The sequence below is a fragment of the Chanodichthys erythropterus genome, chromosome 13 (assembly GCF_024489055.1).
Source record: "Chanodichthys erythropterus isolate Z2021 chromosome 13, ASM2448905v1, whole genome shotgun sequence".
NCBI lineage: Eukaryota > Metazoa > Chordata > Actinopteri > Cypriniformes > Xenocyprididae > Chanodichthys > Chanodichthys erythropterus.
In genome coordinates this window covers 54,155,342-54,177,972 of record NC_090233.1, presented here as the reverse complement: position 1 = coordinate 54,177,972, position 22,631 = coordinate 54,155,342, and the positions used below count along the sequence as shown (strand labels likewise).

Below are 22,631 nucleotides of genomic sequence, written 5' to 3'. Positions count from 1 at the left end.
GACAAAACCTAAAATCATCTATATTGTGGGGATCAGCCAACGTTCCTCAATAGAAAAACAGATTAATAAACATACTAAATAATGTTTTAATTAGTATGTAAAAATGCAAAAAGCTTTCTGTGAGGGCTAGGAGTAGGGGATAAGACATATAAAAACAGTAGAAGTCAGTTGAAAGTCCCACTAAGATGCAAAAACAAATGTGTGTGGAGCACAGATAACAGACTGTTGGTTAACAGAGGGACAAATGGGATCAGAATGAAGAAAGACACAATGTTTGTTCGATTTTTATGCGATCAGGGTTAGTCTTTTGTGGGTGTTTTTAACTCTTTCCCTGCCATTGACTGAATTTTCTGGCTATCCATGTTTTCAATGTTACAGGTTAGCGCTATTACACATCTTCTCCGGATTAAAACACAGAAACAGTTCTGATACACGTAAAATAATGTGATCATCAAACATTAAACAGCATTGACATCACAACTGCCTAACATTACTGGATGAAATAAACCCATGAAGAGGAAACAACTGTGAAGCTTTGAGGTGTTGATGGACTCGATCTACTCTGTGTTTTAATCATCGTTCTGAATCCCATCTGGATGAAGTCTTTGACAAAAGCGTGATTTTCTGGATTTTCTCAGCTTTTTGTTTAAAAGGTGGTTGTTTTTTATGGCACTTACCCACATTCAAATGTGGATTAAAAATGCATGAAAATGGCTTGGAGACTGATGTCTGGTCTGATCAGGTCTGGTTCTGAGCCGTTCTGGACTGGTCAAGTCTGGCTTGGAGCCTGTTTTGGTCTGGTCAGGTCTAGCTCTGGCTCTGTTCTGTACTGGCCTGTTCTGGTCTAGTCTAGCTCTGTTCTGGTCAGGTCTGGCTCAGAGCCTGTTCTGGACTGGTCAAGTCTGGCTTGGAGCCTGTTTTGGTCTGGTCAGGTCTAGCTCTGTTCTGTTCTGTTCTGTTCTGTACTGGTCTGGTCTGGTCTGGTCTGGTCTGGTCTAGTCTAGCTCTGGTCTGGTCAGGTCTGGCTCGGAGCCTGTTCTGGTCTGGTCAGGTCTGGCTCTGTTCTGGTCTGGTCAGGTCTGGCTCGGAGCCTGTTCTGGGTGTGAGGCCTCAGAAAGGAAGTCCACCCTGCTCCAGTGACTGACCTCATACAGCCTGAAGAATCCTCCTTTATCATTTCCTCTGTGCTTGCATGTCAGTTTTTAGTTTCCTTTCACTGAAAAGACGCTGCTCACCGTTACACACTGATAAGATGGATGCACAGTGGAGTGTGTGATCTGTACAGTTAAAACTCAGTAGAGTAAACATCTGTAACTGAGTGATGATTCACACACACACACACACACACACACACACACACAAAGGAAGAAAAAACTAACCTCTTGTCTAAACATTCATTTCTCAATCTGTTCCTGCCTACAGTCAAAGGGCTGTGAGAATATTTTTCCCACCACGTGTGGGTAAGTGGCAAGAGCATGAATAGTTGGATCATTGTTTTAGCTTGTGAATGAAACAAACTCATCACTTTGTAATTTTGGGGGAGAATGCTGTAACTGTGACTAAACTCATATCTGAGTGCTGGACACTTTAGATGCTTGTTTGATTCTTGTGAAGATCCACAGAAAACTTTTCTTTATATCTTTTGCTTCATTGTGCCAGTAGGAAATATCAGTTTTACACTTTTAAGCATTCCTTTTGCAAATCTTGTTATAATTCAGTGATCGACACAGAAATCTGACCTCAGTCTGGGATTACAGTTCAGACTAAAGCCTAAATCCACAGACGAACTGTGATTGATTTAAGTTAATAGATAGATAATAATTATTCTAATATAATTATAATAATTATTTTTAAAAACATCCACACAGAATTTTTTTCTAAAACTTTTCACAGTACTTTAGTTTCAGGTTGGTTGTTGCATGAATCATGGAGTTCAGATTATGTAGCTTCATTTACAGAAATGTTTTCTGGCTCTTTTCCCGTGCTCCAGAGTCCATTACATCATCTCCATGTTTGCATACCTGTGAATTATTTGGGCTTCACAGTACTTCTTCTGGAAACCCAAGCACAACATTGAAACGGTTCATGCAGTAGATTATAACAATAAGGCACTCATGATCAACATGCTGCTGTTCTGAAGCTCTCTGAAGCTCTTTCAGTGGAAGTGTTTCAAAGAAATAACATGTTAAAATGCTAATTGCAGAAAAACACACAAGTGCTCAACAGCTTGACTTAAACAAAATCAGCACACTGAAAACGTGTATGAAATGTCAGATTAAGAGGTTTGATTTATTCTCTCAGGAAGGGCTGCACAGGCACTTCTGCTGCGGAATATCTCTCTCGTCTCAAAGCGGGAGCCTCCCTTCAGGAGCTGCAATTAATGACATGCGATTGTTTAAGCTGCGGCCTTTCCCATCCTCACAACGCACAGAGAGGAAACAGGAAAAGGAACTTCAACTCCCTGTGCCTGAACAGAGCAGACGAGAGGGGTGGAGACGCTGGAGGAAAAGAAAGGGAGAGTTCATTTGTGTCAGAATCGAGGGATGTGTGCGGACGGGAGTTTCTGACAGACACTCGGTCTCTGAGACTGAACCTTCTTCTCTGTGGATGTGGACGAACTGGTCGGCTGTGCCTCGCGGGGACCATGAGTCACCTGTCCTCTGTCACGCTGTGTCTGATTGGCTGCTTGCTCACAGGTAATGCTGTGCTTCGTTCACTCTGTTTCTCTGTGTTTTCTGCTTTATGGGATTCGAGGGGTTTGTGGTTTGTCTGCATGTGTTGTAGGCCTATATTGCTGGCGCTGATCATTAAGATGAAACAAAGTAAATGACAGAAGGTTATAGAGGTGATATTTTGTTTAAATTTAGATTATGTATTATTTTGGTTAGTGAGATGGTTTATGTATTGACATCTTTATTTGCAGATTTTACCAAACTAGTGGACTGAAAAATTGTTTTTGTGAACTTTTATTGAATTGAACTGCTCATAGGTCCTTCAGATGGTTGAGATGGTCCTTACATCCAAAGTGTGTGTGTGTGTGTGTGTGTGTGTTGTACCCACCTACAATAACTCTGGCTGTTTCTTGCACTGTGGCCCCTGTCCAATTATAATACACAATCTTTTGCGCTGAGTTTCTGTAAAAAAAAACAGAACCCGTACAGAAGTGGAAAGAGGATAGTACATTCAATACTCTGCTGGCTCCAGCTTCAATAAACAAATAAGAATAAAGTATGTTTAATTCAGTAATGCCCGTAATGCAGTTTCAGCGGCTGACCAGTTCATTCCTCTCCTCTCTGTTCGCTCACAGCTCCACACCCCACTATCACACTGCCAAACCTTCAAAAATATTCCCATCACCAGCAATCAGAACATATGAAGTAGTGCATGAGAGTGAGCCCGGCCGACACATGAGACATTTATGAGGAACATGTTTTGAAAATTAACATGAAAAGAGCTGTAAATTTGCCAGACATATACAGATTCTTTCAGCTGATGCTGGCAGAGAGAAAGAAGGAATACAAAAATGATCAAATAGAATTTGATCTAAGCTGGCATTGTTGAGGGAACACACTTTGAATAATATTATTTTGTAAATAAGTGGTAAATTAGGTTATTTTGTGCAAACAAAGCACTTGTGTTACTTCATAAAATTGAGTTTAAGCCACTGGAGTCACAAGGAGTCTATAATGATGTCATTTTCCTACCTCAGCTCAGCTCAGTTCAGTTCAGTTCCCGTCCAATAGGGTCAGTACAGTCAATTCAATAATATTGTTGAATATCAAGTGTCCCCGACTAAGCAAGCCAGAGACGACAGCTGCAAGATCCCAAACTTAATCGGGTGATAGAATGGAGGAAAAACCTTGAGAGAGATCAGACTCGGTCGCTAGCTCTCCTCTGGCCAACACACAAACACAGTGCGATTATGATCAGACGGTGTCATAAGTCAGATTGTAGACTGATGTCATTCAGAATATTTCATCCAGTTCCTTCTGCTTGAAGATCAGCATATGGTGGGAAGTCGAAACTGGCCGTCGGGTCTGTGCAGAGAATAAAGGGATTTCAGACGGGTATGTTCATGTTCCCTCACTAATCATTAAAGCAGAACAATAATATCAAGCCTGTGTTGTACTACTACACCCAAAGATAAGAAAGAAGTCATCATTCATCCTGACAGCCTTGTTTGGTTGCCTGTTTAAAGAGCTGGTTTAAAGCCAAACTCTCTTTACACTCACGCATACACACAGATTCTTTACTCGCCCTAATTAGTCTTATTTATGGCCCAGATACAAGATCTCAACTGCACAGGCGTACAGTAACAATAACAGGGTGAGGTTTTCATTACCCTTCTCAAACAGAAACACCACGAGTAACAGTCGCCGGTGAGTTTAGCTGACCTTGCCTTCTGTATGTCTGTAATGTTTTAACTGTGGAGATGTGTGCAAGAAATGAAAAGTGTTCATGAGAAACAGGTGAGAAAGGGTTTGATTGCATCAATGACTGAATGAAAACGAGCTAGATCACAAAATGAACATGACAGAAGCAGACGCTTGGTGTTTACTTAAAGATTCCAGCTTCAATATTTGATGAATTACGATAAATAATGTTATAGAGACAGTCATTTATTAATTTGTTTAAGGAGTGCACATCAGTAATTCTGAATCAAATGTATTTATCATTATCTCACATAAAGAGAGAAACATATATGCTTCCATTTTTTGTAATCACATGAATGCACAAAACAACTCCAGTAAGGCATTTAAAAAAAATACTGATAAAACATCATATGTTTAAGTCACATTTCTTTAGAAAGATTAAGCATTTCTATTCATTGTGCAAACTGTGACTCAACAAAGGCACAGGGAACAGACAGATGAAATATAGTCATATATGTTTTGTCTTCTAGCAGTCTCTTGTCCCTTATGTAAAGAAAATATATTTCCCTATATATGAATGATCAATATATTACATAATTTAACAATGTATTTGAAAATATGCAGAAAAAATATATTGCGTAAATATATTACGATATATTGAATAATACATAAGGAATTGCCGCTTTTCATATATTGAAAAATATGTGATGATATATTATTTACTAATATATCATACTGTATGCAATTTTATATTCAGTAATATACTGAATAATATATAGATTTGTATGTGATCAGATATGGTACTACATGCATAACATATTGCAGATATATTTACTCATGCAGTATAAACACATATATGGTAAAATATATTATGTAACACATTTCTTATATATTTTTTTATAATTATTTACATTTTAAAAGTTTTTCATATTTTCAAGTTAGTTAACAAAAGCACACATGCATGTACTAAAGTTTCTCCCAAAGAGACTAATGCTGTGCTATAGCGTGCACAGCCATTACTTTTTAAATAAAGTTATTATAGTCTTAATGGTGATCAGCCAATCATCAGCCTAAACCTCAGGAAAATACTTAAAATATTAAAATACTTACATATGCCAGAAAACCTTTTCAATTCCAAAATAATACAACTTTAAACACTAACAGATCTCCCCCTATATCAATACTGAGCAAAACACATGAAATAACCCTTCATTTTAACATTTATTCTGCTTTAACAGCCAGGAGCAAAGCATGCTGGGAAATAGAAGTCTGTTGTAACCACTGATTGTAACTCATTCCATGAATGTGTGTATATATGTGAACAATACATTCACATTTATATGGGAACATGTATGTGCAATATATGTACACAATAAAGGATAAAACTTTATGAATGTAAGGCTATTTTTGTCTTCATTTAGAAATATTTTATATGTATCAATATATAGCCATACATGGTCAATGCGTATATTGCAGTATATTGACAAATATAAGCACTAGTTTCCCATATATAGAAATGTATTTTATAATATATGGCATTATATTTTGCAGTATATATTTTTGTTCCGTAAGGGGTATTTTCCATAATCATATGTATATTTATTATTGCAATGGTTAGCATAAATAGCATGGCATATAAATATATTTCCTCATAGTGATCATAAACCCCACTGGATCGCAATTAGAAGTTATTTAAAATGCTGGTGTTTGAAAGTGAGTTCTAAGCTGAAAATAGTTTTGATGTCTTAAATGTTTGTTAGCTGGTAGCCTGGTATGATAACATGGGAAATGAGCAGCGGTGTCGACCCTCTCCTGAGTAAACGCTGCCTTTGTTCATGACCGCTCCTCAAGCCCCAGTTGGCGGCTTTAGACCAAAGTATTCTTCGCACCAAAACCTCTAACCCCGATCAAGCCCTGTAAGTGACGGTGTTCACATGACTGTGATACACACTAACACTCTTCTGGCCTGACAGTGGAAACACGGCTAGTGATAAAATCTCTTCTGTGTGTTTCTGTTTCTGAGCCTGAAGTCGGCTGTATTTGTGTCTCTGTCATGGACCGGTCGTTTTATGGCTGTATTTCAGAGTGTTTCTACAGTCAGTGTTTTATGAGGTCAGAGTTGAATTGCTGAAGTGTTTGAGTCCTGGAGTGTTTCATAGGGCATCGTAACACACTCAGAGTTTCTGCAACAGGAAGTTAGAGTCAGTTTGAGTCTCATAATGTTCTTGCCACATAAATTAAGTGTATAGTCTAATTTTAATGCCATAATAAATTTGTTTGCACATTACCTGGAAAAAAGATTAAGAACTGTTGTTGATGTTGATTTGTGTGATTCAGAATTGCATCAGCTGTGTTTCAAAATTAGAAAGAGTTTTACTGGCCATATTTGGCTTGGTAGCAGGAGCATAATTCATTAACTGAAATACAACATCTAGTCACATAATTACAGCAGAAGATCACATTTACAGAATAAAACAAATACAATAAAAATGAGTAGTAAATGTACAGAGATTAGTAAGATGCAAGGATGTGCAACTAGAACAAACTGAGATGCACATCAAGGGGATTGTAATGGTAACGCACACCAATCAGGCATGACATTATGAGCACTGACAGGTGAAGTGAATAACACTGATCATCTCTTCATTAGTGGTGCATATATTAGGCAGCAAGTGAACATTTTGTCCTCAAAGTTGATGTGTGAGAAGCAGGAAAAATGAGTTTGACAAGGACCAAATTGTGATGGTTAGACGACTGGGTCAGAGCATCTCCAGAACTGCAGCTCTTGTGGGGTGTTCCCGGTCTGCAGTGGTCAGTATCTATCAAAAGTGCTCCAAGGAAGGAACAGTGGTGAACCGGAGACAGGGTCATGGGCGGCCGAGACTCATTGAAGGCTGGCCCGTGTGGTCCGATCCAACAGACGAGCTCCTGTAGCTCAAATTGCTCCAGAAGTTAATGCTGGTTCTGATAGAAAGGTGTCAGAACACACAGTGCATCAGTTTGTTGCGTATGGAGCTGCATAGCTGCAGACCAGTCAGGGTGACCATGCTGACCCCTGTCCGCTGCCGAAAGAGCCAACAGCAGACATGTGAGCATCAGAACTGGACCACGGAGCAATGGAAGAAGGTGGATTGGTCTGATGAGTCATGTGTTCTTTTGCATCACGTGGATGGCCGGGTGCGTGTGCGTCTCTTACCTGGGGAACACATGGCACCAGGATGCACTATGGAAAGAAGGCGAGCCGGCGGAGGCAGTGTGATGCTTTGGGCAATGTTCTGCTGGGAAACCTTTGGTCCTCCATCCATGTGGATGTTACTTTGACACGTACCACCTACCTAAGTATATTTCAGACCATGTACAGCCTTTCATGGAAACTCTATTCCCTGGTGGCCGTGGCCAACGAGTTTGAGGTGTTGACTTGGCCTCCAAATTCCCCAGATCTCAATCCAATGGAGCATCTGTGGGATGTGCTGAACAAAGTAGTCCGATCAATGGAGGATCCACCTCACAACTTACAGGACTTAAAGGATCTGCTGCTAACATCTTGGTGCAGATCCCACAGCACACCTTCAGGGGTCTAGAGGAGTCCATGCCTCGACGAGTCAGGGCTGTAAGGTGCTCATAATGTTATGCCTGATCAGTGTATATTTGAATGTACATTCTGTAGCAGTAAGTGGAGATGTTGCTGAAATTAAAACTACTGGAGTAGTTTTCCTTTCAGATCCAATGAGGTTAATTCCTGTCCTGTTTCTGCAGGCAGCGCTCTTGACATCTCAGACGTGACTCTGATAAATCCAGACCCGGTTGTGTCTTCGGCGAACCTGCCGTCGCTCCTGTGTGTGAGCAGCGACTGGACGGGTTCCGGCACCAGTTTGCTGAGTTTGGGCCATGAGTATCCTGATCCGAACCCTCATGTTTTGGGCACTGAACCGGTCCGAAGCCACCACTCTACTGCTAAAGTCACGTGGACGTCTCGCAATCACACCTTTGGAGCTTTTTACTGCCGAGTCAAGAACTCTAATGGAAGTAAAATCTACACCTACAAGATGCTCCATGAAGGTAGTAAATCTGACAGCAGAGCTTTGGCTTCTTTGAAAGGAAATACTTGTTTGTAATGGCACAGGCCAGACATACGCTGCCTTTATAAACTGATCATATGTCATTTTTAGCAGACAGGGTTAACTGTTTCCTTCTTCTTCAGCTTCATTCCTTCCTGAATCTCTGACGATCACTGTTAATGAAGGTGAAGACGTTAACATCACTTTCACCAAAAAGACCGATTTAGCAGAGGACATACTCATCGATAGAAACGGTGGGAACTCTGAACACTCAAACATCTGTGCATTGTTTTACTGTGACATGCCTTGAGAACATAATACAGTCTCTATACAGGCACTATAAAGATAATTTTTTATTATTTTTTAAATAAGATTTATATGTGTACAACATTTACCACATACTGTATTCATAGTTTTCCTGTCAATTTTTTTTTCAATATTAATTTTGTATACTTTTTGCTGTTTTAGCTGTTTTTTTTCCTCTCTTTTACTTTTATTTTCAGGAGATTTTCTACACTCATTACCCAAACAAGAAATTATGGAAACAATGCATTACCCGATAACCAATGTAGAAGCTCAAAGTCATGCTGGATTATATGCTATCCGTTACATTTCTGGAGCTCCGTTCAGCTCCGCAATAACCCGACTGATTGTCAGGAGTAAGTCCTTCGGTTCATGCTTTCTGATCAAACGCCACAATCACTGAACACTCTCTCTAGTAATGGTGCACAGTGATGTTTAAATTAAGTGATGTCTGTGAGATATTTGAGATTAAATGTGTCATGATCATAAAGATTCATAATTCTGCTCCTCACTGTAAGTTACACTATAAAAGGTCTGGTATTCATTTAGGAATTTGTCGGAGGAGCAGTAATACATTTGTCTTTGCATGATTAGGTTGCTTTAAACCATTTGTGAATGTGCAGAAAAGTATCATGTTCGTTTTATTTTCATGCAGTCAATTGAATGCATTTTGAATTTAGTGCACAAGTTCCTGTCACTAGGATAAAAAGCTCATGTGTTTTCAGCAGAATGTAAGCTCATGTTGTGTAATGGTCAGCTGTTATGCTAACAGGTTGTAAGGCTGGTTTATGGGGAGTGAATTGTACCAAATCGTGTCTGCCCTGCACTAACGGAGGCGTGTGTCATGACGGGACGGGAGAATGCATTTGCCCTCCAGGCTTTAAAGGACCCACCTGTCAAACCGGTAACACTCATATTCTTCGCCAATATACTCAGAGTGGTCCCATTTATTACAAGGGACATATTTATTTCTTATATTCACATGATCTGTCTATGAAAATGAGTTTATTTTGACAGATAATTAGAGCTAGGTCCTTAAATTTTTAAAACGAATGCCAGCGCTGTGCATTTGTACTCAGAAATATGTGCGTATTTGTAACTAGGAAAAGTACAAATGGAAATGATCACATTTAAATGTGGGATGAGGATGAAGTGTGTGTTCTCTCGTGTACAGTGTGTGGCGAGGGCCGCTTTGGCAGCAGCTGTAAGGAGCGCTGTGTGGACGGACTCTGCCGCTCTCTGGTCTTCTGTCTCAGAGACCCGTACGGCTGCTCCTGTGCGTCCGGATGGAGGGGACTCAAGTGCAACGAGGGTGAGTTTAACACAGGAGGAATTTTCTTTAATTTAATATCCCTCATTTTACTCTAGAAATGCTGTTAATTGTAGTGCTGTGGACTAGTTTGGTTAAAGATGTTCATTTTGATGAAATATAATTGTATTTTATTACAACCTTAATCTGATAAGAAGTGATATTTCTGAATTATTATGATGACTTATTTAAATATATATGTCAGATATATTGAGGACACAATGTGGTCTGATTTCAGTCTGTCCGTCTGGTTATTATGGTGCCGACTGTAAACAGAAATGTGAGTGTGAACAGAACGAATGCAATCGCTTCAGAGGATGTGTGTGTGCAGGCAGGCATGGAGCTCGCTGTGAGAGCCCAGGTGAAAATTTCATTTTATTTCGAAGTGAGTGAAACCATCCTGTGTTTCTGGGAGATCTCTGGGGTGAATCCATGTCCATGTTTCTTTGAAAGACACGAGACCTGTGATCGTGAGCAGTCCGAGAGACATCGAGCTCAACTCAGGCGTCACATACACGGTCAACTGTTCTGCGTCAGGCCAGCCCGCTCCTTTACATGGGGAAATAACCCTGGTCAAACCAGACAAAACCACTGTCTATGTGAGTTGGAGCGCAGTGACATCATCGTTACACTGTTTCAGCACAAGTTTCCCTCTTCAGTGCGTTATTCGAAGGGAAATGCCTCCTCTTTTGTTTTTCTCAGGCAGTGGACACACAGACAGAAAAGAATAAGACGACATCCACATTCATGGTGGAGAATATCACTGTATCTGCCGCTGGCCGCTGGTTGTGTCAGGTGAAAGTCAAACACTTTCAGGAGGAGAAAGAATTCATGGTGATTGTCAAAGGTGAGATTCTTCAACTGTCTCCCTTTCCTTCCCAGCAAAGTTCCAAAAATTCATAACAGTGTTTCAAAAGCCAAAAAGTTGTATGGCTTTGAAATTAGCAATGTCTATTGTGGGAATATTTATGGGACCTATTTAATGTGGCAGGCAGCCATAATACCTTGTAAAAGTAAAAAACAAATATAGCTGCAAGTAGCGATGATGGGTCCAAGCCCTGGCACAACCACCACCCCGGTGGCTTTAGGACAACTATGCATGGCGTGCAATATGTATTTAAAGTGGGTAAATGTAAAAGAACTACATCAAAATCTTTCGAAAATGCCACATGTACTGCAGCCAGCTGGTGCCACTATGGCCATGAACCACAACAACTACATCCATGAGATCATTTAAATTTAGATGAATTTTATGTCATAGGATGTTATAGGTCACTTTCAAATGAGTGTGAAGTTATTTGAAGTTATTTGCAGCTCAAAATTGTGTAAGCCCATAAGTATCTTAAAGTCTTTTTATATTTTTATTAACCTAATTATTAAACTAATTATATAAAACTATGTTGTCAGTGCACTATAAATGAACTGGATCTATGCCTTTATTTTGTTATTCAAAATGATAGAAATGGATTTCTTAGCACTGCAATGAATGGGTTAAACTGTAATGTATGTAAATCAAAACTTTTGTCTTGTTTCAGTTCCACCACAGCCTCAGAAACCACCTGTCCTGAACGACAGCGGTCTGCATCACCTGCTGCTGCTGGTCAATAAAGATCCCTACACTGGAGATGGACCTCTCACTTCAGTCAAGGTCATCTACAAGCAGGCCGGCACATCTACATGGAAAAGTGTGGAGGGTAAAAGAGCTTAATGTGCTCATAGTTTCACAATGTATGTGTTTTTATGGTGTCTGTTACAGCTGGAACATTTCATATCTGAGGTTATAGGTGACTGTGTTGCTCTTGGCAAACTGTCTAGTGTAATAAATATTTCCATTGTGTAATAGATTACAAAAAGGTGATGGAAGTCTGATGAGCTGAACACATTTCTCATGGTTGTCATATACAGAACTTATTTTGACCAGTCAGAAGAATGTGGTTGAAGTCATTGCCCTTTCATTTCCTACTGGAGGAAAAGTCCAGAATCAGGGATGTTTATGTTTCACTACATGTAGAGGGGGATTTTTCCTTATTACCTAAATGTGTTTATTGGTGCTGGCACAAACAGAAGGACCGTACAACTAGCATTTCAAAAGTTTATTTTTAAAAGTGAATACAATGCAAATAACAGGTACTGGAAAAATAATCTTTGCAGATATGCATTGACTAAATAAATACAGTATACAAAGTGTGTGTGTGTGTGTGTGTGTGATACAAGCAAAGGGAGGAAGAAGTGAAAAAGCCCCACAAAGATCGAAAAGAGTGTTGTTTAGTTCTGCATAAGAAAACAGCTGTCATGAACGCATTTGTGTCTTTGGCTCATTATTCTTGCTGAGTAGACTGATACTCAATATGTGGAGTCTGTGGATCTGTTGAGTAGATATGTATTGTATGTACCAGATATGTATTAAAAGAGACACATTTGGCTGTGTTGAACAGCGAGCGGCTCTCTGGTAAGGCTGGACAATCTTTCTCCCATGACGAGCTACACCACACGGGTGCGGCTCAGTCGCCACGGACCCGGAGGAACTGGCCGGCCCGGACCTGAAGCCAACTTTTCCACACAGGTGCTCGGTAAGAATACTCACGCTCAACCACATCTAACATTCACCAAATGGTGAAACATTAGAGTGCCTGTGGTCTGTCCTCAGAGCTGCCAGTGGGGGTGAAACTGACCCCCATCAATCAGACCTCACTGGCCCTGTCGTGGGATGTGGCTTCTGCTGAGGATGCCTGGGGTTACGAGGTCACGTGTCAGCAGGTTGGAGCTTCAGGAACTGTGAGGAAGTTTCAGCTCCCGTCAAACTCCTCCGGTGTGCATCTGAGTGAGCTGAAGCCCAGACACAAATACCAGTGCAGGGTGAGGACGACCAGCAGCGCCATAGATCTGCCCTGTCCCAGCGTCAGCGCCTGGACACTGAGCGACCGTAAGCATGATATTATGTATCCTTATACGCAGTTGTGTATTGATTATCTGGATACTTCATGGACTGATACATCTAAATCTCCTCTGAAAGCTCTTTTAATGTCTCTCATCCACCCAAATCAATTTATTTCTACAGTTCTGTTCACACTGTTTGATAGTAACTTCACAGAAACTCATGAGGTTAATGCCTCATTGTGCACAGTTTAGAGCTGAGCGACAGGATAGTTTACACTTACAGGCGATGTAAACAGTCATGTGTAAACCCTCCTGTTCGAACCACCCGCTCTAAGCGGGAATCGAACCCAGGTCCGCTGCCATGGGAGTCTCTAGTGTCAGTCGCTAGAGCGCCTCTTGAGAACAGGGGAGTGAGGTTTACACGCACAGTTCTTACCGGCATACGTCCATTACATATACGTGCATACAGTAAGTAGAACTTGTACTTTAAATATTGGGAGTTATTCATTGGTTATGCGGTGATCCTTCAGAGCTTCCTCCGCCTCCTGCCAACATCTCCACCAGCGACATCAGTGACAGCTCAGCCCTCATCACCTGGTCGGTGGCCGAGGGTCACTCCATCTCCAGAGCCGTCATCCGCTACCAGCAGACGGAGCAGACGAACTACAGCCAGCAGGTGAAGCTCTGTGTGCAGCCGGACCAGACCAGCATGCACTTCCAGCTCCGGGGTCTGAGGGCCAACAGCACCTACCAGCTGGAGCTCTTGACCATCAACAACATGGGAGAGAGTAAAGAGCGGCCACAGATCAGTCTCCAGACACTGACCCCGCAGGAGAGCTCACGTGAGTCTGTGCTTGAACCTAAATCCAGTGCATCTCAAAAAGCTTCCAGTAGGAGTCAGGTATTTAAAGGTGCAATTTGTAAGATTTTTGCAGTAAAATATCCAAAAACCACTCGGCCAGTGTTATATATTTTGTTCACTTGAGTACTTACAATATCCTTAATGTTTCCAACTATTTGTAAATCGTGAGAAAATTGCAGTATTAACCAAGGCTCCGGGACGTGTGAGGAGTCACCTGTCAATGGCGTCATACCCGCGTTACCCTCGGCTTTTATTTTGTAGAAACCATGGAAACACCAAAGACGCTTTAATATTTACATGTTTTAACAGACAAGGGAACAACTGTTTTGATATCTTTATAGACAGAAAACTAGTTATTGTTATATAGCTCAACACGTTCAGTCTTATTGTTTAAATCCAATTTTCTTGCTTCACCATGCTTCACCATGCTTCACCAAGAAAAACACTATTTTGTGAAGTAGCTAACATAGCATAATCAGATGCTGCTTTATTTTTAGTAACAGTAATTCAGAATTTTCTCATCATACAATATGTTTTAAAATTAAAAATTAAAATGGACTATATGCACGGAGCGTTCTTTAGAACTTCCGCATTAATATAAGCCAGCTCGAAAACTTCCGGTGAGATGTCATTTGCTGGTGTGTTGAGCATCAGTAGTGTAATACTTAGTTTATAATCAGAATATAGCCACTTAAATAGTGTGGCATAGCATTAATTTAGTTATTCAAACGCAAGACAGCATAAAAATAAATAAATAAATAAAGACGTACCTCAATGTTCCTCCTCGGGTAAATTCAATTCGACCATTAGTTTTCACACTTTTATGTGGAAAAAAAGCTTCAAAAATGAAATATTTATTGTGCACTTTAGTTAGATTAATTGAATAAATGTGTGTTTTCACAAGTGTGCTGAAATCATTGATCTTGCACTGCACTGACTGACAGCTGATGTGATTACAAAGGGAGAGCGCGGTGCTCGCTTTCTGTGTAATTCACAATAAAAGTTATTGTTTTTCATAAGATTTTGTGAGTATTTCATACTTCACATTGACAAAATGTATTTTAAACCTAGTTATTTTATAATGTTTAATATTTAGTCAAAAACGAAGTGAAAAACGTTTAGAGGAAATGGCTGATATGTGCGCAAATAAATGCTACTTTGCCGCCACCTGCTGGTTAAAATGCTAATTACTGTCTTTTTTATTTTTAGATAAGTGTTTTCTATCAAATGTTACATTTCCTATATTTTTAAACGTTCGGTTTTACAATGGGGACAAACTCAGAAGGATGAACAAATAATGTTTGTGGTCATCACATTAAAAATAACATTTGAAGTGCTGGGAAAAAATGTGTGTGCGTGTCTAATTACAGACACGGCATTTTTAAACAGTCCCAATAGCTTCGTCTTTATTGCAATCAATAAAACTGGTTTATTGGCAAATTAGGTAAATGTGATAACTACATTAAAATATAAATACAACATTAAAAAGTCAACCATAGATGGTTTTGTGTCGATGTACAACGACTACAGAATGAACAGCTAACAGTTCACCGGAAGTGCTCGAGCTGGCTTAACGACAACCAGGAAGTAACCCGTGCATATAGTCCATTAGAGCTGCGTCACTTCATACTCATGACCGGAAAAGCGGAAGCGGCACCGGCGACTATGTCACGCTGCTCATGAGGTGTGTGTTGATCAATCGCTCCAGCTCCTCGTTCAGCTCCACAACACTCGCTCCTGCTCTGCTTCATACTACAGTAATGTTAATAATCACATCCATGAACATGAGTTCTGAGTCCTATCCCAATTATTTTCCATTGGCCGTTGAGGTGAAGACCACATGTACCAAGATTCTGCGCTCAAACTTGGCGTCATCAAACTATGCCTTTGTTTTGAATAGGCCTCAAGCGATCTCTAGCAGACAGAAAATATTACATTAATATTACTTTAAGTAAAACAGTATATATGTAAATATTCTCTGTCATATTTGCGATGTTTCGCTGTATGGACTGCTGCCAGGTGCTCTTAAAGAGCAAAAACTGTTTGACTTTCCTCTGACTGTGAAAAATAAAATATTTTGAGAAATGCCCATGAGGGGAAGTAAATGATGGCAGAATGATAATTTCTGGCTGAAGTGTTCCTTTAAGTCTGCAGCTTCACCAAAGTGAGCAGCCTCCTGAGAGAGTAACACTGCCCTCTACAGGCACGGATCACTTACTGTTTATAAATGATGACCATAATATAATATAATATAATATAATATAATATATAATATAAAATATAATGATATAAAGCAGATATGGAAAATATGTAGAGAAGCAGATTAAAAAAATGGGTACAAATGTGCAAAAAAACCAAACAAAAATATGCTAAGGCTGTTTAATTCACATTACATTATTTAATGTTAGTGTAATGTTATAAAATGTGATTTTAAAGCCTTATTCTAGACTTATTCCTGGCTGTTGTGTGTTTCAGAGCTGCATGGCCTCCAGGCTCATAGTAAAATGCTCTTCTACGCAATACTGGGCTCTGCTGGCATGACATGCATCACGATCCTGCTGGCCTTCTGCATCGTATTACAGCTGAAGAAAGCCACCTTCCAGAGACGCATGGTGCAGGCCTTTCACAACATAGTGGTGAGATCACAATAAAAAAACCACTGAATTCAGTCACAGCTTTGTCTATATAGCATAACCTCCATACAGCCGAGTTCAGAGAGCTTGCCTGGAGATTTCTAGTGGTCCTGAAGACCTTTATTAGCTTGCTTCAGGTCTACTGGACCGAACCTACAAAGTTGGTTAACATCTGTCTTTCCTGTGCGCACAGAGAGAGGAGCCTGTGGTTCAGTTTAGCTCTGTGCCTCTGAACATGCCGAAGAAAGTTCCCACCTCCAGCCAATCCGTGGCCTATCCGACCCTGGAGTGGAGTGACATAAAGTTCCAGGACGTGATCGGAGAGGGAAACTTTGGACAGGTGCTGAAAGCTCGCATTAAGAAAGACGGACTGAGGATGGATGCGGCCATCAAGAGAATGAAAGGCAAGAGGAATTCTTTGTTGGAGTCATTATGGAGTGTGTTACAGATTGCTCAGTTTTCTCATCACGTCTTATTCTCTGTCTGGTCAATAGAATATGCATCTAAGGACGACCACAGAGACTTTGCAGGGGAACTAGAGGTCTTATGTAAGCTGGGTCACCATCCGAACATCATTAACCTCCTGGGAGCGTGTGAACACAGAGGTGTGCGCCTCAAACGAGTTCTGATCTTCTCTGATAGGGCACTACTGCATCCTCGATCTCATTTGCACTGTCTTCTTCTACTTCAGGTTACCTGTATTTGGCCATTGAATACGCTCCTCATGGAAACCTTCTGGACTTTCTGCGAAAGAGCCGCGTGTTAGAGACGGACCCGGCCTTCGCCATCGCTAACAGCACCGCGTCCACGCTCTCCTCACAGCAGTTACTGCACTTTGCTGCAGACGTGGCACGTGGCATGGACTACCTGAGCCAGAAACATGTGAGCGCAAGAAACACGCTGTCCACCGTCCTAATGGTGCAGTGTGTCTCTGCAATAAGCTGCTTCACCATGAATATTTTCTTTTGCAGTTTATTCACAGAGATCTAGCAGCCAGAAACATCCTGGTAGGAGAGAACTTTGTGGCAAAGATTGCTGATTTTGGCCTGTCCAGAGGTCAGGAGGTTTACGTGAAGAAGACCATGGTAAAGATCTGAAGGCTGCTGTTCTTGTCATCCATAAATGAACGTGTGATTTTAACATGCGCGTTTCTCCGCAGGGCCGTCTGCCGGTGAGGTGGATGGCCATCGAATCTCTCAACTACAGTGTTTATACCACCAACAGTGACGTGTAAGAGTCCGGCAGTCTGTTGTGTTGTGTGTGTGTGTCTGCGCAGAGTAACATGTGTGTGTGTCTGCACTGAAAGTAATGTGTGTGTGTGTCTGCACAGGTGGTCGTACGGCGTGCTGCTCTGGGAGGTCGTCAGCTTAGGTCTGTGATCACCGCACTCAGTATTTACTGCTTTTGCACTATTTTTTCGCATAAATATGGTTAGGGTAATAAAAACAATAGGGTTTTACAAATAAAAAGAGTACTTCAAATATACCCAGATGAAAAACTAAGTGTGCACACTTCATGCACCCACTGATCGCAGTTTTAACTCTGCATAGCGTTTGGACTGATACTGAATGACAAAATCACCTTCTAAAACTCATAAACTAGACATTAGAGAATGTATAGTGCATCATTTGGGACACAACTAGAGTACTGGAGGTCAGTTGTGTGTCCCAGGTGTTCCTGCTGACATGATGTTATTGGTTGGCTCTTGATTGGCAGGTGGAACACCGTACTGCGGTCTGACATGTGCAGAGCTCTATGAGAAACTCCCACTGGGCTTCCGGCTGGAGAAACCGCTGAACTGCGATGACGAGGTGTAAGTCTGAAGCTCATGTCAGCCATGCATGTGCGAGAGAACTGGAAATGAGGCCGTTTCTCTGTCTCGCCCGACAGGTATGAGCTGATGAAACAGTGCTGGAAGGAGAAGCCTTATGAGAGGCCGTCATTCGCTCAGATCTTGATGTCACTCAATCGTATGCTGGAGGAGAGGAAGGTATCAGAGCTTATTACTCTTCCAGTTCTGATGAAGAGATCATTGCAGGTTGTTTTGCTTGTGACACTCTCCTCTCATTCTGTCCAGACGTACGTCAACACGACGCTCTACGAGAAATTCACCTACGCCGGCATTGACTGTTCTGCGGAGGAAGCTGGCTGATCTTCATTACGGTTAATACGATCCTCTGAGCAGGATTCACAGACTAGAGTTTTACACACATTGTGTTTCAATAGTAAATGACTATCAGATCATATTTCTGTTTGTTGTGAAGTGTTTATTAGTGTGTGAGATGTTGATTGCAGATTCTGACAGATGTGTGACGTTTGTATATTTCTTTGTTTTTAATAAAACTCAAACTGCGAGACCTTTTGTTTCTGAATGTACATACTGTAAAGGCTCCGGCAGCTTCGAGCCAATAAACCTCTGAAAAAGCTTCTATTTTTATGACCAAAATGAATAACTTGTAATCATTTCTTAAGATAATCCAGGATTACAGATGCAGAACCCTCGACCTCTGCAGTTCAGTGTTATTGTGTGCAGTTTACAGAAAGTGGTCCGATGTAATTTTAAAAGGTACACAAACACTGGCTGTGACTGGATGATCAAATGAGGAAATGATTGGCCATGAAACTGTTTTAAACATCCATCAATAGTCTATGACAGGAGTAACTTTTGTCTAGCTAAAGTTATCATGGTAAAATTTACCTCTTTGATTAAATTCACATCCCACATCACTATTTCATTTTTTAAGCAAAGCCACTTTGTGTGTATATTCTGATTGAAGACATGCTATACATAGAGCTGAAATCAGTGTTTCAGTTCACGTTTATTTGTATAGTGCGTTTCAAAGCAGCTTTGGAGAAAATACATGTTTTAATGATACAATATTTGGGTCTAATGAACAGAGTCTTGCATTAAATCACGAAACTTCCTTCAGTCTCTTAAGTCCCAGTGAAGAGTTTCAATCTGACAAATAAATCTGCACAAACATCGTTCACATTTACGATTTCATTTTTTCCTGAATTAATGATAAAAACAACACTAAGGGTTATTTTTGCATTAGTTTTGGTAAATCATCTAAAAGGGGACATTTGTCTTTTCCATTTCACCACCTAAAAAAGGCGAACAAACAATTGAATTGATTTCTTTGCACAAAACATCTTTTCGGTCCCTGATATTTCCTAGATATTTTGTGATATAATAAAGATTAATGATTATGAGCGCTTTGTACTCAAACGATTGAATCAGATTCTCCTCACAGATGCATTGTCAAGTCCAGAGACACGAGGAACCTTCAGTTCCAGTTAGTCACTTCACGCCTGACTCGCCCATGGAGCAGGACTTACGGCAACGTCCCACATGGGTCTCCCTCCGCCATCTCCCTCTGCGCCATGATCACACACACCTCATAGACACGGAAGGCAGCGAAGGCGGTGGCCAGCAGACAGGCGGCACCCAGGATGTACCACCAGTTGAAGAGGCCGAATGAAACTCCTTTCACGATGCAGTAGAGGCCGAAACACACCAGGGCCAGAGCGGAGAAGAGCTGCACGCACAGCGGTGGCCCGGAGGATGCGTGTTTCTCACCCATGATGAACTCCAGCGAGAAGATCTCACGCTTTGGGAGACAGACCTGAGAGGAAGATCGGCTTGATGGGGAATCCCTGAGTGGTGAAATATATACGAGTCTGTGTCATGGCGAAAACATGATGTCTGTCTGTCATGAGCTCTGGCGCAGCACTGAGAGCAGAGAGGCGAGCGCTGGGTGTTTTATACGCTTACAGATCTTAGATTACAGAAAGACCCTCGAAGCGCTCGTGTCTAATCCTGCAGCCGTCTTCAGCCTCTCACTGGGAATTAAGATGCGTTTAAGAAACACTCGTTTCAATTATGCTGACTTGCAGCTTTCATGTAATTAAGGTAAGTGTGACCGATAAAGCGCTTATAGATCGTAAGTTAGTGTTTTTGAGGTCAACCAGAGATACTTCAATGCAACCCAAAGTAGTATTACAAACAAAGGCCGACTTCAACGTGAATCAAAAACACCCTATGTAATCAAGCATTTCTGCTAAATGTTCTCGTAAATGTGGGAGAAATACAGTTCAATACAATCAAAATATTCTTTGTTGCTTTAATTGTGTAATTCACAGGGCAGGATGTAGAAGATTCAAACAAACAAGATGGACGGGAGCTTGAAAATAGAACTCACAACATCAAGTAAACTTAATTTGTATTAGTAGTTTAGTAACTCGTGATGCTGACCAGAGACGTGAACAGATTCAGTTCTCTGATCTCACTGAATTCCCGTTCATTACTGTTGCTGCATCAGATATAAAACAACTTCATGAAATGATCCACTGAGTCAATCTAAACCCAAAATTTCAGTGCAAAAATAAACATTGTAGAAACAGTAAATTAAAGCAGCTCATCCAAACCTCACGCAGCAGAAAGTTATTAAGGCGACCACTTCGTAGTGTGGATTTGAGCTGATGTCTGTATGAAACACTACTGAGTGATGGATTTGACCTCTTGTCCTCTGTTAGCACAGTGCGACCGCAAGCGCAGCATTAGCGCTCACTTACAGTTTCTCTCAGAATCGTCCTTAAAGTTCGGTCTGCTGCGGTGATGATGTCACGAGGCTCTGGAATCACCCCGGTGACGACCTCATCTCCACGGCAACGTCCAGTTCACGGGATTAAAGCTCTTCAGAAAAGTCTCTCAGGTGTGAGTGTTTGGAAACCTTCAGACGTCTGCTGCTCACAGACACATTCTTGAGCTCATTTCTTTCTGAAATCCCAGAGAGAATTACATCAGTAGATTATAACACACACACACCCACCTTTCGGAACAACATCAAAACTACAAACACAAAACAATCATCATCAAGAACATTGTGAGGTGGTTTCTCTCAGGTTTCAGTGTTTCAGAAGGAAGGTTATGGGAAAAATTGATGCTTTATTGTATTTATGGGCTTCAGTTTGAGTCAGCACTGTTTAATTTGAATTGAGAAAGCAAAATTGTGCGGGACAGACGTATGTGTGTTCAGTGGGTTGTTCTGTTGTGTATCTTGATGACCAACAAAATATTGAAAATACATCTTTACAAAATGTCTAGCGGACAGAAAAATCTGGAAAACATGAGTTTTAAAAGTTAGAAGTTGCATCTGTTGCTCACAGGCCTGGATTGGCTAATCGGGAGACCCGGGAGAATTCCCAGTGGGCTGGGCTGTTTTTTTGGCCACGAGGGCCGGTGTTGTCATGGCCCAGGGCGGCATCTTGCCAGGGGCGCCACGGGAAACCCGCGCAAGAAAAAAAACAAAAAAAAAACAAATAGGCGCTCGGGTTTTTACCGTTCCTTTGCACATAACATCAATGATTTCATGTCACCTTGTGGGTCAGTTAACCAGGTCGGGAGGGACTCGGAGTTAGGGCTGGGCGATATATCGAATGCTTTTGTCACGCGCATTTCATCAGTAAAGCCGGTTCCTTGATTTCCGCCAAATCGGCATTTAATAGACAGAGCCGTAGTTCACTGATAAGCCACGCAATATCGCGTTCAATATCGATATGAATCGCCATCGATATTAAACGCGATATTGCGTGGCTTATCAGTGATCTACGTTTCTGTCTATTAAATGCCGCTTCATTTGAAAGCATGTGATGGCGATTTAGTGGTAATCAGGGAACCGGCTTTACTGATGAAATGCGCGTGACAAAAGCATTCGATATATCGCCCAGCCCTACTCTGAGTGTGTGCCCGGAGAAGAACTCTCACTCAAAAGTATCCGAGAAGATGGGATGAGGTGACGTCTGTAGGGAGAGCGGGAGGGGAGCGGGACAAGTTCTAAATCAACACTAAATTATTGTAAGAAAAATGGTCTAAGCCACCGGAGGCCGATTTAGGTTGCCTAAATAAATAAAAAGGAAGAAGGGAAACCTGCAAAAGATAAAGGCATGTATGCAGCTATTTCTCATATCGTAATAGTAGGCAAATAAAATATAGGGCCTGTCATTTATGTTATGCTATGTTTCTTGCTAATATGCTACACATTGGGAAACAATATTAATTTTTCTGTCCAACTAGCTTACATAACCAGGCAGTAAAATGTGATTTTTGTTACCTAATGTAACTTTTTTTAAACAAATGTGATATCACTCAATATTTTTACTGTAAAGTTTTTTGGGGAATTTATGGTATTTTTTGTTATTTATTTGCCTCAATTT

At 41.0% G+C, this 22,631-nt stretch overlaps 1 protein-coding gene across 1 annotated transcript; it reads left to right on the top strand.

Moving 5' to 3' along the window:
• Nucleotides 1-2,472: 2,472 nt before the first annotated feature.
• On the top strand, nt 2,473-20,999 carry tek (TEK tyrosine kinase, endothelial). Its single transcript, XM_067406638.1, has 23 exons — nt 2,473-2,696; nt 8,130-8,432; nt 8,575-8,685; nt 8,935-9,090; nt 9,507-9,638; nt 9,909-10,046; nt 10,282-10,404; nt 10,497-10,642; nt 10,746-10,890; nt 11,579-11,737; nt 12,479-12,613; nt 12,691-12,966; nt 13,451-13,762; nt 16,258-16,418; nt 16,609-16,819; nt 16,910-17,020; nt 17,107-17,297; nt 17,387-17,500; nt 17,575-17,645; nt 17,746-17,786; nt 18,132-18,228; nt 18,306-18,405; nt 18,493-20,999. The coding sequence occupies exons 1-23, from the start codon at nt 2,645-2,647 to the stop codon at nt 18,565-18,567; spliced, it is 3,360 nt and encodes a 1,119-aa protein (XP_067262739.1). The 5' UTR covers nt 2,473-2,644; the 3' UTR covers nt 18,568-20,999.
• Nucleotides 21,000-22,631: the final 1,632 nt, after the last annotated feature.